Below are 15,831 nucleotides of genomic sequence, written 5' to 3'. Positions count from 1 at the left end.
CAGAGGAGCCTGATGCGATATAGTCAATGGGGTCGCCGAAGAGTCAGACATGACTTAGCAACTAAATAACAACAATTTTACATATAAAATTCAAGCATATTAACTGTTGCCTAAACAAAAAAGTTCAACTCCCTTTCTTTGCCAAGTACTGAAGGAAAGACTATAGAACATATTCTGATTTTTTTAATAAAAAGGACTATTGTCCATGAAATAGTTTGTGAAACATCAGCCTGATGTTTTCTTGAGCAAAATATCTCATTGGGAATTATGAGTGAAACTTCCAGTTTGGAATGCCCACCTTGGAGTTGTATGAGATGCAGTGAAATAGAGTCATTCCAAGTAGATTTCCATAAGATGGAGCTTATTTTTTTTTCATTTGTTTCCATTAGAAATTTAAAGATATGTATTTTGAGGGGAAAATAAGGTGCTTTGACTATATACTGCTTTAGCTCTTTTGCTTAGACCCTGCTGTAATGGTCAGGGTAGGCTCAGTGCTGTAATAAATAGCCCCACACTTTCAGTGGCTTGACTCCCAAGTTTGTTTCTGTCTGGCAGCGCAATCCAGTGTGGTTTGGGAATGGGCTGTCTCCTCACAGTCATTCAAGCACCCAGGCTTCTTCTGTTTGCAGGTTCTTCCTTCCTCACGGTCCAGTCCATTTGGGTACAGATAGGAAAAGCAAGGGGGAACCAGGTGAGAGAGAGGTTCATGGCCCAGATGGAACACAGGGCTCTTGCACTCAGACAGTACTGGCTAGTCACACAGCCACACCCACTGCAAGGAGGTTGAGAAAATGTCAGCAGAAGCCAAGGAGTAGAGAAGAAGGTGGATTTTCAGCCCGAGCAGTCTTAGGCACACCTGTGTAGTCCACAAAAGACCAGAAGTATAGCAAAGCTGGGGAAAAAATTGAATATTCAAGAGACAAACAGCTTTAAATGGAACAATCACGGTGTTCTGCACCTTCATGAGAATATTATGCCCTGCACAAGATCAGCCCCCAGTTTACTTTATTTTTAATTAATTGATTGATTTTATTTTTGTTTATGCTGGGTCTTTGTTGCTGTTCGAGGGCTTTCTTTAGTTGCAGCAAGCAGGGGGCTACTCTGTAGTTGTGGTGCTCAAGCTTCTTGTTGCCATGGCTTCTCTTGTTGCAGAGCATGGGCTCTAGGGTGCACAGGCTCCAGTAGTTACAGCTCTTGGGCTCCAGAGTGTAGGCTCATTAGTTATGGTGCACGGGTTTAGTTGCCCCGTGGCATATGGTACCAGAAACCCTGACAGGATATGAGGGCCTTTTAGGGAGGAAGGCAAAGTCAGTTTGTTTCTGATGTTCACTTCAATTCAGTTCAGTTCAGTCACTCAGTCATGTCCAACTCTTTGTGACCCCATGAACCACCACAGGCCAGGCCTCCCTGTCCATCACCAACTCCTGGAGCCTACCCAAACTCATATCCATTGAGTCAGTGATGCCATCCAACCATCTCATCCTCTGTTGTCCCCTTCTCCTCCTGCCCTCAATCTTTCCCAGCATCAAGGTCTTTTCAAATGAGTCAGCTCTTTGCATCAGGTGGCCAAAGTATTGGAGTTTCAGCTTCAACATCAGTCCTTCCAATGAACACCCAGGACTGACCTCCTTTAGGATGGACTGGTTGGATCCCCTTGCAGTCCAAGGGACTCTCAAGAGTCTTCTCCAACATCACAGTTCAAAAGCATCAGTTCTTCGGCCCTCAGCTTTCTTTATAGTCCAACTTTATAGTCCAATTCTCACATTCATACATGACTACTAGAAAAACCATAGAGGGACCTTTGTTGGTAAAGTAATATCTCTGCTTTTGAATATGCTGTCTAGGTTGGTCATAACTTTTCTTCCAAGGAGTAAGTGTCTTTTTATTTCATGGCTGCAATCACCATCGCAGTGATTTTGGAGCCTAGAAAAATAAAATCAGCCACTGTTTCCACTGTTTCCCCATCTATTTGCCATGAAGTGATGGGACCAGATGCCATGATCTTTGTTTTCTGAATGTTGAGCTTTAAGCCAACTTTTTCACTCTCCTCTTTCACTTTCATCAAGAGGCTCTTTAGTTCTTCCTCACTTTCTGCCATGAGGGTGGTATCATCTGCATTTCTGAGGTTATTGATGTTTCTCCCCACAGTCTTGATTCCAGCTGTGCTTCTTCCAGCCCAGCGTTTCTCATGATGTACTCTGCATATAAGTCAAATAAGCGGGATGACAATATACAGCCTTGACATACTTCTTTTCCTATTTGGAACCAGTCTGTTGTTCCATGTCCAGTTCTAGCTGCCTGCATACAGATCTCTCAAGAGGCAGGTCAGGTGGTCTGGTATTCCCATCTCTTCAGAATTTCCCACAGTTTATTGTGATCCACACAGCCAAAGGCTTTGGCATAGTCAGTAAAGCAGAAATAGATGTTTTTCTAGAACTCTCTTGCTTTTTCGATGATCCAGCGGATGTTGGTAATTTGATCTCTGGTTCCTCTGCCTTTTCTAAAACCAGCTTGAACATCTGGAAGTTCATAGTTCACGTAATCCTGAAGCCTGGGTTGGAGAGGTTTGAACATCACTTAACTCTTTAGCGTGTGGATGAGTGCGATTGTGCAGTAGTTTGAGCATTATTTGGCATTTTCTTTCTTAGTGATTGACATTATGATCTTCTTTTCATGCCTTTCTTGTTCCAGTGAAACTGCCTATTTCTGTTGCACAGTTTGGCCATTTGTTTCTTCTCAGATGTTTTCTTCTAACATTGGGGGTTTTTGCTGAGAAAGCCAGGCCAGGCACAAGTGATCTGGGAGCATACTGAAAAGGCCGTGTGGTCTGGGGAAGAGGTGTTGGTTCCCTCTGGCCTGCAGGCTCTGATCACTCCCTGTTCCCCCCTCTCTTCTACAGCCTGGGGTGCGTCTGCATTTTGTGGAGCTGGGCTCCGGCCCTGTCGTGTGCCTCTGCCATGGATTTCCTGAGAGTTGGTTCTCTTGGAGGTACCAGGTAAGGGAAACTGGGAGAAGGTACACCCCGGTCAGGTGAGGGGAGAGAAGCATCTAGATGGTGTGACCCAGCCTTGGATATCATTAAGAAGCTGACACCTTGCTGTGGAGCATCGTCTCCCAAGGATGACCATGATATCTCTGAAATATTGGGGTTGGAGATGGCTTCAGAGCTCAGAGCTGTGCTAGTCCCTGTATTCCCTTTGCAGATTACATAAAGGTCAACTTCTTCAAGATGCTTTATGCCACCTGCTGAGAAGTGTGTAATGATTAGAAAAATCTGCAAGGTCTTTGCTAGGGAAAGCTGCTCTCTTTGGTGTTGCATTAGGTGCAGTGTACAAACCCTACCACCATCCACTGGGAGCCCCATCCCAGTGAGATTCCAACCCCATGGCAAGGATTCCAGGTAGGGTCATGTGGCACTTAGAACCAAGCCATTTATAAGAAGCAAAGAGGGAGTGTCCAAAAAATACTGATGAGACCACACTGGAAGGGTTCTGAAATGTTTGTGCTCTAGATCCCTGCTCTGGCCCAGGCGGGTTTCCGGGTCCTAGCCGTGGACATGAAAGGCTATGGAGAGTCATCTGCTCCTCCTGGTGAGTTAGCTGTTTTACAGCTTTTCCTGTGTGGGCCATGCCTTGGTCCCATGTCAGAGCAGGCAGCCCTTCCAAGAGGTCTGACATCCCCTCTCCCCTCCCAGTTCCTGCAGTGTCCATGTCTGTACACTTTGGGCCCCAGACAACCCTGGTCCTCATACTCTGAATGAATATAAGAAATCCAGTGGTCTGTGCCCCCAAGGGAGTCTCCTGTGAGTCAGTGAGGATATAGTGTGTAACTGGTACCATCTAGCTTCTTTTTTCATCTTGCAGAACTGAATCTCTGGACCATTAACCAGTGACTCCCCATTCTTCCTCCCCTCAGTTCCCACCAAGCCTCCCTTCTGCTCTCTGATTCTATAAACTCAACCAGGTACCTCATCTAAGTGGATCATACAGTATCTATCCTTTCGTAATTGACTTATTTCACTTAGCATAATGTCATCAGGGTTCATCCATGTTATACCTCATATCACAATTTCCTTCCTTTTTAAGGGTGAATAATATTCCATTGTGGGAGGCTTAGTAGATCAGTGATAAAAGAATATGTCTGCCAATGCAGGAGCCTCAGGAGATGCAGGTTTGACTCTTGGGTCAGGGAGATCTCCTAGATGAGAGCATGGCAGCCCACTCTAGTATTCTTTCCAGAATAATCCCATGGACAGAGGAGCCTGGCAGGCTACAGTTTATAGGGTTGCAAAGAGTCAGACACCACTGAGGGACTGAACACGCACACACACAATATTTTGTTGTATGAATGGACACAGTTTGTTTATACATGCATCCGTTGATAGACACTGGGATGGCGTCACCTTTTGGCTATTGTGAATAATGCTGCAATTAACACGGGTATACAAATATCTCTTTGCATCCCTCCTGTCAGTTCTTTGGCGTATATACCCAGAAGTGGAATTGCTGAAGTGGAAATACAGTAATTTGTAGGCCAGATTCTTACTTAACCCAGCATCTATGGGTTCTAGTGGGAGCCAATTTGAGGATGTCAGGGCCTGTGAACCCTTGAGACCACGTGTGGGTTTATGAGCATTTTCCCTGGGAAGGAAGGAATCCATTATATTTTTAAGATTTTTTTTAAATTAGGACAATTTTTAAAGTCTTTGTTGAATTTGTTACAACAGTGCTTCTCTTTTATGTTTTTGGATTTTGGGCCACAAGGCGTGTGGGATCTTGGCTCCCTGACCAGATATCGACCTGCACCCCCTGCACTGAAAGGCAAAGTCTTAACCCCTGGATTGCCCAAGAGTGCATTGTCTTTATCAGTGTCAGAGGGATCCTCAGCCCCCAACTTTTAAGAATGTCATGTGGAGGAGGGAATGGGAAGCAGTCAGGTGTGCAGCAGAGTCACTGGTCCCTCTGTCGTCAAGGATGCTCTTAGCAGCTTAGTGAGCTCAGGCAGTGGCTCACCACCCCTTTCCTGAGCTGCTGCAGCCACATTCACATCAGCCCTGCTATGTTGAGTTGGAAGCCCGCTGACATGGGCTGGGGCCCTCAGGCACTCAGGGGCCACCTCCAGGCCACTCAGCCTATCATGGCAAGAGTGTGCCTCTGTGATTGTTTCCTAAATGTCATCATGTCCCATGTCAACTCAGCTTACTACCTCTTGAATGATGCAGAAGCATTTTAGATAAAAGGCAGGACTCAGTCCAGATATTCAGGAAAGATGTCTAAGGGTATTTTCTTTAATTATTTAAGTGTGTGTTTTCATTCATCTCTATTGTAATCTTCCCTGAATCCCTTGTACGGACTATATCAATCTAATCATGTAATAAGATACATTTTTTTTTTTTGGAAAGGGGCCTTTTTAGTTTGCTTGTAACTGGGAGGGATTGGGGGCAGGAGGAGAAGGGGATGACACAGGATGAGATGGCTGGATGGCATCACCGACTCAATGGACGTGAGTTTAGGTAAACTCCGGGAGTTGGTGATGGACAGGGAGGCCTGGTGTGCTGCAATGGGTCTGCAAAGAGTCGGACATGACTGAGCAACTGAACTGAACTGAATTTTTAATCACACAAATTAAATTAAATTAAATGTTTCTTTTATTTATAATTGCAGAAATAGAAGAATATTCCTTAGAAGTGTTAAGCAAGGTAAGAAGGGTCTTTGGGTAACGTCTGTAACTTCTTTTCCATCCTGTGTTTTCATTGATAAAAGACAGAAGTGTGATTTAAGTCCTAAGAATGCAGCATTTCACAGCATTTGGGTATAAGTTCTTTCTGAAGGTTGAAATATTTTGAAATAATAGCCAACATTTACTGTATATCAAGTAGATTTTCCCAGGTAGTGCTAGTGGCAAAAAACCTGCCTGCCAAAGCTGGAGACGTAAGAGATGCTGGTTGGATCCCTGAGTTCGGAAGCTTCCCTGGAAGAGGACATAGCATCACACTCCAGTATTCTTGCCTGGAGAATCCCATGGACAGAGGAGCCTGGCAGGCTACAGTCCATAGGGTTGCAAAGAGTCATGACTGAAGCAATTCAGCATGCACGCACACCCTGTACATCAAGTATTTTTCTAAGTGTTTGATGGAAAAGGAAATTGAGTACGAGGAGTCATATAATTTGCCTGAGGTCAACAGTTTTAGAGCCAGGTTTGAATTCTGTAGTAGCTCCCCTGTTCCTGCTCTTAACTACTCCACCATATCACCTTTCCATCCTGAGAATTTTATAAAATCACTTTATTTTGGTAAAGACGTTTTTGGTCAGACCCTGGGAGTGAATGTGTGGACTGGAGACTGCAGTGGTCTTTCTATTCTGAGGCAATAGCACCATTAGGAAGGGGACCCTCATCTCAAAGCTTGCACCCAAACCTCCGTCAGCCCTAGAGCAAAAGCAAAGGCTGGAGGGACCAGGAGGAAGAAACAGCCTCTTGTGTGGCCTGAAAACTGGTGATGCCACTGATTATGCTAAAATTACAGATGCTGGTTCCAAATAGGAAAAGGAGTACGTCAAGGCTGTATATTGTCACCCTGCTTATTTAACTTCCATGCAGAGTACATCATGAGAAATGCTGGACTGGAAGAAACACAAGCTGGAATCAAGATTGCCGGGAGAAATATCAATAACCTCAGATATGCAGATGACACCACCCTTATGGCAGAAAGTGAAGAGGAACTCAAAAGCCTCTTGATGAAAGTGAAAGAGGAGAGTGAAAAAGTTGGCTTAAAGCTCAACATTCAGAAAACTAAGATCATGGCATCCGGTCTCATCACTTCATGGCAAATAGATGGGGCAACAGTGGAAACAGTGTCAGACTTTATTTTTTTGAGCTCCAAAATCACTGCAGATGGTGATTGCAGCCATGAAATTAAAAGACGCTTACTCCTTGGAAGAAGTTATGACCAACCTAGATAGCATATTCAAAAGCAGAGACATTACTTTGCCGACTAAGGTCCGTCTAGTCAAGGCTATGGTTTTTCCAGTGGTCATGTATGGATGTGAGAGTTGGACTGTGAACAAGGCTGAGTGCCGAAGAATTGGTGCTTTTGAACTGTGGTGTTGGAGAAGACTCTTGAGAGTCCCTTGGACTGCAAGGAGATCCAACATGTCCATTCTGAAGGAGATCAACCCTGGGATTTCTTTGGAAGGAATGATGCTGAAGCTGAAACTCCAGTACTTTGGCCACCTCATGCGAAGAGTTGACTCATTGGAAAAGACTCTGATGCTGGGAGGGATTGGGGGCAGGAGGAGAAGGGGACGACCGAGGATGGGATGGCTGGATGGCATCACGGACTCGATGGACATGAGTCTGAGTGAACTCCGGGAGATGGTGATGGACAGGGAGGCTTGGCGTGCTGCGATTCATGGGGTCGCAAAGAGTCAGACACGACTGAGCGACTGAACTGAACTGAACTGAACAGATGCTTTATTACTGGCAGGATGAGGGGACTGTGGCCTGCCCAGGTATAAGCCTACCTGTCATACAGAAAAAGTACACTTAGTGAGTTTTCCAGTGGATAGTTATCTGGGTAGATCCCTGAGAATATGTATGGATCCAGGACCTTCCTTCTGGAAACGATTTCCCCAGGACCAGAGATCCTTCAGGGAACTGTGAGAATGATGCTGTTTCTTGTTAGAAATGAAATGGTCCCAGAAACAGCACAGGATTCTGGCTTCCCTGGAATTAGTGACCCTGACTTCACTCTGGCCTGTGAACAGCCTCTGTAAGTTGCCAAAAAGCAAAGCCCATGCTCTGAGTTGCTTCCAAAGCAGGGTTGTGGACTCGGCAAACAGTGCCCGTGCACAGGCAAGTCTGAGGAACCAGTCTGAGAACCCAGAAAGTAAGGGAATAATAAGGAAAGAAGGAAGTGGAGAGATGCTATGAATACAAGTTTAGTGCTGAGGGAGTGGTATGGACAGTATCAGCTAGGAGGAAAAGGTAAAGGGGTTCCTGCATTTATTTCATTTCCCACATTCTTCCTTAATTGTTTTTCTCGCTCATGGGGGACTCAGATCACCCCAGTCACTGTAGCTGGACCACAGTTCTGCACCCTTCACCGCTTAGAGATGCTCTTACATCAGACAGTCTGTTAGTCAGGAACCTCACGGGTGCTGCCACTTTGCATGTCATGGAGTTTCTGAGAATCCCTCGGCTAAATTCCCCATTAGTGTGTACATTAGTTGGCTCGAGCTTACATGACAAGACACCACAGACCAGAGGGCTTAAACCACAGAAATGTATTTCTCCCCTTTCTGGAGGCTGAAAGTCTGGGTTCTGGTTCCAATAGGCTCAGGTGCTCGTGAGGGACCCCCTGGCCTGCAGGTGACTGCCTTCTTGCTGTGTCTTCACATGGCAGGGAGAGAGAACAACTCTGGGGCTATTCTTATAAGAACACTAATCTTACTGGCTCAGGCCCCACCCTTATGGGCTCCGTATATGCAGCTCTGTAGACTTATTGTACTGAGCAGAAGCCCTTTGCGTTGGCTCAGACAAACAGAGATGTTGTGACAAGTTACCTGGGATTCTTTTTGGAGAAGCGGGACTGAGAAACAGGAAGCCATAGTTGTTTTCCCTTTTATATTGGATTAAGGCTCATCCTAATGACCCCATTTAACTTCATCACTTTTTAAATGACTCTACCTTCAGATATTTAATACAGCCATATTCTGAAGTACCAGGTGTTAGGGGAATTTGGGGATGGGATTAGGGGTGGGGAGGACACAATTCAGACTGTAACAAAGGCAAACACAGTAATTCTAATCTTCAAGCTGCTGAGTTGGATGGCTACAGTTCTGATTTTGCTGTGTGTTTTCTTTCTTAGGACATGATCACCTTCCTGGATAAGTTGGTAAGTTATCTTGAACTGATCTCTTTGGAGAATTCTGTTTGGGGCTGGGCAGTTAAAGAAAAGATATAACCCTAGAAGATGTCATCTGTCAGAGCTCTCAAGGGAGTGGCACAGGCCGGGAAGTGGCGGTGGTGGGTGGGAAGGGACCACAAAGACAGGTTTGGAGAATACACAGATGAATTTGTTTTGGTTCTTGTTTTATGAAAAGCATCTTCCAAAGGATAGGATATCTTTGTTGGCTTTAAGCCAGTTGGAGAGCCTTAGTGCCAGGTTAAGAAGTTTGGAAAATATCTTAATATTCCCACAGTGCTTCCCAGGTGGCTCAGTGGTAAGGAATCCTCCTGCCAATGCAGGGGACGTGGGTTTGACCCCTGGGTCAGAAAGATCCCCTGGCAAAGGAAAATGACAGTCCACTCCAGTATTCTTGCCTGGGAAATCCCGTGGACAGAGGAGTCTGGCAGGCTACAGCCCATGAGGTCACAAAAGAGTTGGACATGAATGACTTAGCAACTGTATGCAGGTCAGGAAGCAACAGTTAGAACTGGACATGGAACAACAGACTGGTTCCAGATAGGAAAAGGAGTGCGTCAAGGCTGTATATTGTCACCCTGCTTATTTAATTTATATGCAGAGTACATCATGAGAAACGCTGGACTGGAAGAAACACAAGCTGGAATCAAGATTGCCGGGAGAAATATCAATAACCTCAGATATGCAGATGACACCACCCTTATGGCAGAAAGTGAAGAGGAACTCAAAAGCCTCTTGATGAAAGTGAAAGAGGAGAGTGAAAAAGTTGGCTTAAAGCTCAACATTCAGAAAACTAAGATCATGGCATCCGGTCTCATCACTTCATGGCAAATAGATGGGGCAACAGTGGAAACAGTGTCAGACTTTATTTTTGGGGCTCCAAAATCACTGCAGATGGTGATTGCAGCCATGAAATTAAAAGACGCTTACTCCTTGGAAGAAAAGTTATGACCAACCTAGATAGTATATTCAAAAGCAGAGACATTACTTTGCCGACTAAGGTCCATCTTGGTCAAGGCTATGGTTTTTCCAGTGGTCATGTATGGATGTGAGAATTGGACTGTGAAGAGCGCTGAGCGCCAAAGAATTTATGCTTTTGAACTGTGGTGTTGGAGAAGACTCTTGAGAGTCCCTTGGACTGCAAAGAGATCCAACATGTCCATTCTGAAGGAGATCAACCCTGGGATTTCTGTGGAAGGAATGATGCTGAAGCTGAAACTCCAGTACTTTGGCCACCTCATGCGAAGAGTTGACTCATTGGAAAAGACTCTGATGCTGGGAGGGATTGGGGGCAGGACGAGAAGGGGACAACAGAGGATGAAATGGCTGGATGGCATCACTGACTTGATGGACGTGAGTCTGAGTGAACTGCGGGAGTTGGTGATGGACAGGGAGGCCTGGCGTGCTGCGATTCATGGGGTCGCAAAGAGTCAGACACGACTGAGCGACTGAACTGAACTGACTTAGTAACTGAACAACAATATTACACGAGTTTTAAAAAGTTACACCCCTTTTGAAATATTTAAAATCTAATGCCTTCATTTAACGTGGTTTGGAATGTTTGAGCATATAATGAGGCTCAAGGTCTATTGGAGGTCAAACCTTTTGCCATCTTGGGCCTAGTACATTCTAACAGATTTTTGTGATATCCTGTTCTTAATGGTTGTATCATTCTTTTAATGATTGTGCCCTGCCCACTTCCTTCCAGTGAGGCTTGGAAGGATCTGAAGGCCCTAAATGCGATCAGTAGGTAGGACAGAGGAGGGAGCCCAGTTTTAGGTTGGGGGCTGTGTGCATGCTAAGTCACTTTGGTAGTGTCCAGCTCTTTGCAATGCTATGGACTAGCCCACCAGGCTCCTCATCCATGGGATTTTCCAGGCAAGAATACTGGAGTGGGTTGCCATACCCTCCTTCAGAGTATCTTCCTGACTCAGGGAAGCATCTCTTATGTCTCCTGCATTGGCAGGTGGATTCTTACCACTAGCACCACCTAGGAAGTCCTTAGGTTGGGGGACCTGGGTCTGACCTCCACCTGGGACCTCCGCCACTTATCATCCATGCAGCATGGGCAAGTCTCTTGACCACTGTGAGCCATCTTTTCATTTGCAAAATGTGTGTTAGAAAACAAAGAGCCTGTGACTCAGTAGGTCTTCCATGGACGGGAGTGTGGTCACTCGTGGTTACAGCAGCAGAGAAGAGGAAGATGCAGGGAAAAATCAGGAGATATAAGATGCTTTTGAGGCTCTCCTGGCTACTTAGGGGAGAGAAGATCCCAAAAGAATAGGGAACAGAATAATAACCACTCAATGGGAGATGAGCACAGGAGGGGAGGGGAGGGGAGTCATTCTCACTTTAAGACAAATAGGAGGAAAGAAGGTGAAAAAAATTTTGATTGGAGAGAAGGTAGAGAGGGAATTCGTGGCCAGTGGCCTCAGTCTTCCAAGAAGATTTGAAAGGCCAGTTTGTGTGGCAGGTCTGTGGGGCCCACACATGGGGACAGAGGTTTCAAGACAGTGGACATTGGAAGTAGTTGCTGTGGTTGGACCTCAGGGGAGAACCAGGGCTCCAGCTCTCAGCACCTATCCCCCATCCCAGGAACCTGCTCACACTCTTCCCCTTTCTTTGTCCTCCTAGGGCATCGCTCAGGCTGTGTTCATCGGCCACGACTGGGGCGGCATGCTGGTGTGGACCATCGCTCTCTTCCACCCTGAGAGAGTGAGGTAATTAGGCAATGGGCATCAAGAGTTTGAGTCGGACTGGACTTGAATTCCCTAAAATCCTTCCTCAGGTCTTGAGTTCTAGAAAACATCTTGAAAATGGTAGGTTGTTATCTGAAAAGGTAAACCTTATTCCCTTAGCTCACTGGTGTGTGAGTAGCATTGAAAAAAATTTTCACAACTCAAGTGTTGCAAGTTTTATTTGCAGCAAAGTGAGGACTGCAGCCTGGAGATAGTGTTTCAGATAGCTCCGAGAAACTGCTCTGAGGAGGTGAGAGGGGGCCAGGTTGGACAGCAGTTTTGCAGCAGATGGCAGATATATGGCAGAAACCAGCATCATATTGTCAAGCAACTATCTTCCAATAATTTTTTAAAGTTGATTGTTAATTAAAGAAAACGAGATATCTCAAGTTAAGGGAATTGAGCACTTTCCCATGTATGGGAAGATGCAAGAGTCTGGGCTCACTGAAACCATTCCTTTGACATGCACTTCAGCTATCTGAGGCCAGCATGCTGTGTTTTTACATCCTGAGTTTTCTCAGGGCTCAACATAGGGAGTGGCTGCAGTCTGATGGTTCCTGCTGCTGCTGCTGAGTCGCTTCAGTCGTATCCGACTCTGTGCGACTCCATAGACAGCAGCCCACCAGGCTCCCCCGTCCCTGGGATTCTCCAGGCAAGAACCCTGGAGTGGGTTGCCATTTCCTTCTCCAGTGCATGAAAGTGAAAGGTGAAAGTGAAGTCGCTCAGTTGTGTCCTATGGGGTCCAGCCCCGGTGGATCCAGGGTAATTCGAAGTGGAGATGGAATTGGCGTCCTAGGAAAAAACTTATTTAATTACAGATATATAGAGAGATTAGAAATGGATAGTGTAGTAGGAAATATTAGTGGAGAAAAGGAGGCTGAATAACTTGGTTTACATGGGATACCAATAAAATTCCAAGACAAGGAATTTGCACCATCTACGTTGGGCCACTGGTGCCACTTCAATATCGGAAGGTGCCCCTCCTTCGTCTCCTTCTAGCGTGGAGCTTAAAAGCTGGGGCAAGTAAGTAGACGTGGCGAGCACCCACGCTCCAGATGGGAATTCAGCCAGAAAAATGGGGAGCAAGAAAGAAATGACACAGGGGAATCAGTCTTTCCAGAAACTGATCCGATTTCTTTATTTTTTAGGGTTTGCTTATATACCTTTTGTTATACATAGAGATAAATGGAAATTTTAAAGTCACGCAGGGGTCAGCAGTCCTGACCTTTATCAAAATCAGGTGCTTCACATAAAAGTATACATAAAGGTCTTAGGGGTCTTACATCATCATCTGGCCATGAGGCCTGCTGACATTTTATGATCCTTTCTTTCTGATAACCAAAAAACTCATTTTTTCCAAGGGTGTTTTTTCTTAAACCAGGCACCACCCTCTGAAGGTAGCAGATAAAGTTGCATTCCTATAGGGTGAGGGTGTAGTGGGTTACAACTAAGAAAGGAATTTATTTAACCTAAGGTTAACATGATTAATCTTAAAGGTTAATACTTATTTCTCCTATATGCTTAAAGGTTAATACTTATTTCTCCTATATGCTAGTTATATTCATTATAAGGGCAGGGAATATGGAGATTTAGCAGCAAACATCAGCCCAATAAATGAAAACCCTTCACCAATGTTCCCCTTAAGATCTATTTAGTCTTAAGATAGTGATAAAGTTACATTTCTGCATAGCAAGGACACAGTGATTTATAACAAAGTACAGTGATCTATAACAAAGAGAAAATTCATTAATTCAAAAAGTCTAGTATTGCTAACATCAAAAACTACTATATTTCCTTTTCTATATTCCAAATACATTGATTTATATATTCCCAGGTGCCTAAGGATATGGAGGCCTGGCGGCAATCATTGACTCAACAATGAGAAAAGCCCTATGCTAATTAAGACTTTCAAAATACTCCAAACTCTCTGTGCTATTTATGGTTGAGAGGTTGTCACACAAGCTAGTCTGTCAGCAGAGAGGTTTGACCTGAGACACCCTTGTCACACCCAGGGGAGGGAATTAGCAGCAATTATTGGCACAACAAATGAAAAACCCTTCACCAATATAATTCCTAACCAACCCACTATACCAATAATTTCTAACTTCCCAAAAGAATCTGCCTTTAGTAAGTCTAAAACATCTCGTGCCTCTCACTGGTGGGAGGCTGCAAACAATCACATGTGTCCAGACGAACCCGTACAGGCAGGCTAGATAACCTTCAGAGGAGTTCATAAGTTGAAACACTCTTGTCACGCCCAGGAATTTTTATTGACTTGGAGCTGTAAATTAACTCCTTCTCCGAGAGAGGTAATGGGGGTCAGCCCCCTGTAAAGTCAGAGGTATAGGTGAGAGCATGAAACAGTAAAGTAGGTAGACTCTGGTTTTGAGGGTAGATGCTCGGGAACAGGGGGTTTCCTGAGGCTCGATCCCGCCTTTGCATATGCTGAAGCCTCCTTCCTCATGACCTTTGCCATGGGCGGAGTTCCTCACGCTGGCTCCCGGCATCCAGACTCTTAGATGGTAGGTATTCTTTCTTTCCTGAGTTCCCTCGGGGTTTACCTGCTCACTTTGGAGGGCTGCAGCTGCTGATGACTGTGACATCCTTTGTTGACTGATATGGCAGAAAATATTCCATTTCTTAGTAAGGACAGTTTAATGAGCTAATGTCTTAGGCACAAGGCCTGTCCCAGTCACCAGTAATGCAGTGAATATTGCAGCACCCAAGTAGCCAGAATGCAGGACAATAAGGGTGGACTTTGAGGGGAGTGGGTGAGGTAGCAGGGATGTCAGCTTATAGAACTGAGGACCAGGAGAGACTTTAGCCCTGGTCGGAGTCAGAAAATGCAGCTTTTGATTTTGCCCTGAACTGGCTGTGTGACAACTCACTTCACCCATTAGACCCTGGTTTCTTCAACCACAAAGTGGTGATTGCCACTCCTACCCAACTATTCCAGGGCTTCCCAGGTGGCTCTGTGGTAGAGAATCTGCCTGATAATGTAGGAGCTGCAGGAGACACAGGTTCAATCCCTGGGCTGGGAAGATCCCCTGGGGGAGGAAATGGCAACCCACCCCAGTATTCTTGTCTGGAGAATCCCATGGACAGAGGAGCCTGGAGGGCTACAGTCCAGGGGGTTGCAAAGAGCTGGCACAACTTAACGATTGAACACATACACACACATGGCTACCCCGCCTGCAAAGTGCTGTACAGAAGTCAGGTTGGAGTGATATTTCATGATCATGATCACATCACTCATGACCATTTTCAGGATGGCATTTCAGGCACCCATGGGAGCTTTCAGATGACTTGTTTTGAACCTGGAGGGTCAGGTGACCTTTGTGGCCACACACCACTTGAGTTGGTAACTGCAGTTAGAGCCTGTCTGACCTCCCATTTCAGCCTTCTATCTTAGCAAATTAACTAAAACATCATCCTTAGCAGTCATCTGTGTTTCCCTAACTAACCCAATTAACTTTGGATTGGCAGAGTTTATACAAATGGAAACACTTGAGAGACTTTAAAAATATTTATGCTCAGTTCAACCCCCATTCATACGGTTGGGTGATCTCAAAGACCAGAAAAAAATCAAACATTTCCTAAAATAGTTTTAAAGTTTTTGTGCTCTGTTCTTCTGATCTCTTTAGCTTCTCTCTCTGTTTTCTCTCTCTCATTCAAAAGGAAGGTAAGAAATCAGCTCTTAAGAATCAGTTTCACCAAAAAGTTACTCTGCAGACTGTGTTAGGTGCTTCTTCTTCTTTTTTTATTTATTTGACTGCGCTGGGCCTTAGTTGTGAGTTAGTTGCCCTTCAGCACGTGGGGTCCCAGTTCCCCGACCAGAGATTGAACCCGCAGACCCTGCATTGGAAAGCAGACTCTTAACCACTGGGTCACCAGGGAAGTCCCTGGATGCTTCTTGAAGGGAACAAAAAGAAACAGAGCAACAACGTATGGTCTCCACATTGTTGTTACTCTATTAAACTTAGTCTCTCTCTCTTTGTCTCTTTCTCTCCTGTGAGAATTTTAAAAGATTTAATATGAGCCAAGTGAAATTTTGTGTATAATAACATCAGATCTGAGACATGCAGGCATGCTCTGGTTTCCTGTTTCTTTTCTCCTTGTGCCATTTCCACCATGTCTGCTGTTGGTTCTGGGGTAGTAGCTTCTCCTCCA

The 15,831-nt window shown here is 45.1% G+C and overlaps 1 protein-coding gene across 1 annotated transcript in view; it reads left to right on the top strand.

The window, feature by feature from the left end:
- Positions 1-15,831, top strand: part of EPHX2 (epoxide hydrolase 2) — a 74,946-nt gene that overhangs the window by 35,429 nt on the left and 23,686 nt on the right. The window contains exons 7-11 of the mRNA XM_042243107.2: positions 2,900-2,995; positions 3,512-3,590; positions 5,664-5,698; positions 8,867-8,893; positions 11,558-11,643. Of these exons, the coding sequence (XP_042099041.1) occupies positions 2,900-2,995; positions 3,512-3,590; positions 5,664-5,698; positions 8,867-8,893; positions 11,558-11,643 (323 nt within the window). The remainder of the gene's footprint in view (positions 1-2,899; positions 2,996-3,511; positions 3,591-5,663; positions 5,699-8,866; positions 8,894-11,557; positions 11,644-15,831) is intronic.

The sequence above is a fragment of the Ovis aries genome, chromosome 2 (assembly GCF_016772045.2).
Source record: "Ovis aries strain OAR_USU_Benz2616 breed Rambouillet chromosome 2, ARS-UI_Ramb_v3.0, whole genome shotgun sequence".
NCBI lineage: Eukaryota > Metazoa > Chordata > Mammalia > Artiodactyla > Bovidae > Ovis > Ovis aries.
Note: the sequence above shows the minus strand (reverse complement) of the source record. Positions and strands in the feature narration are given on the sequence as shown.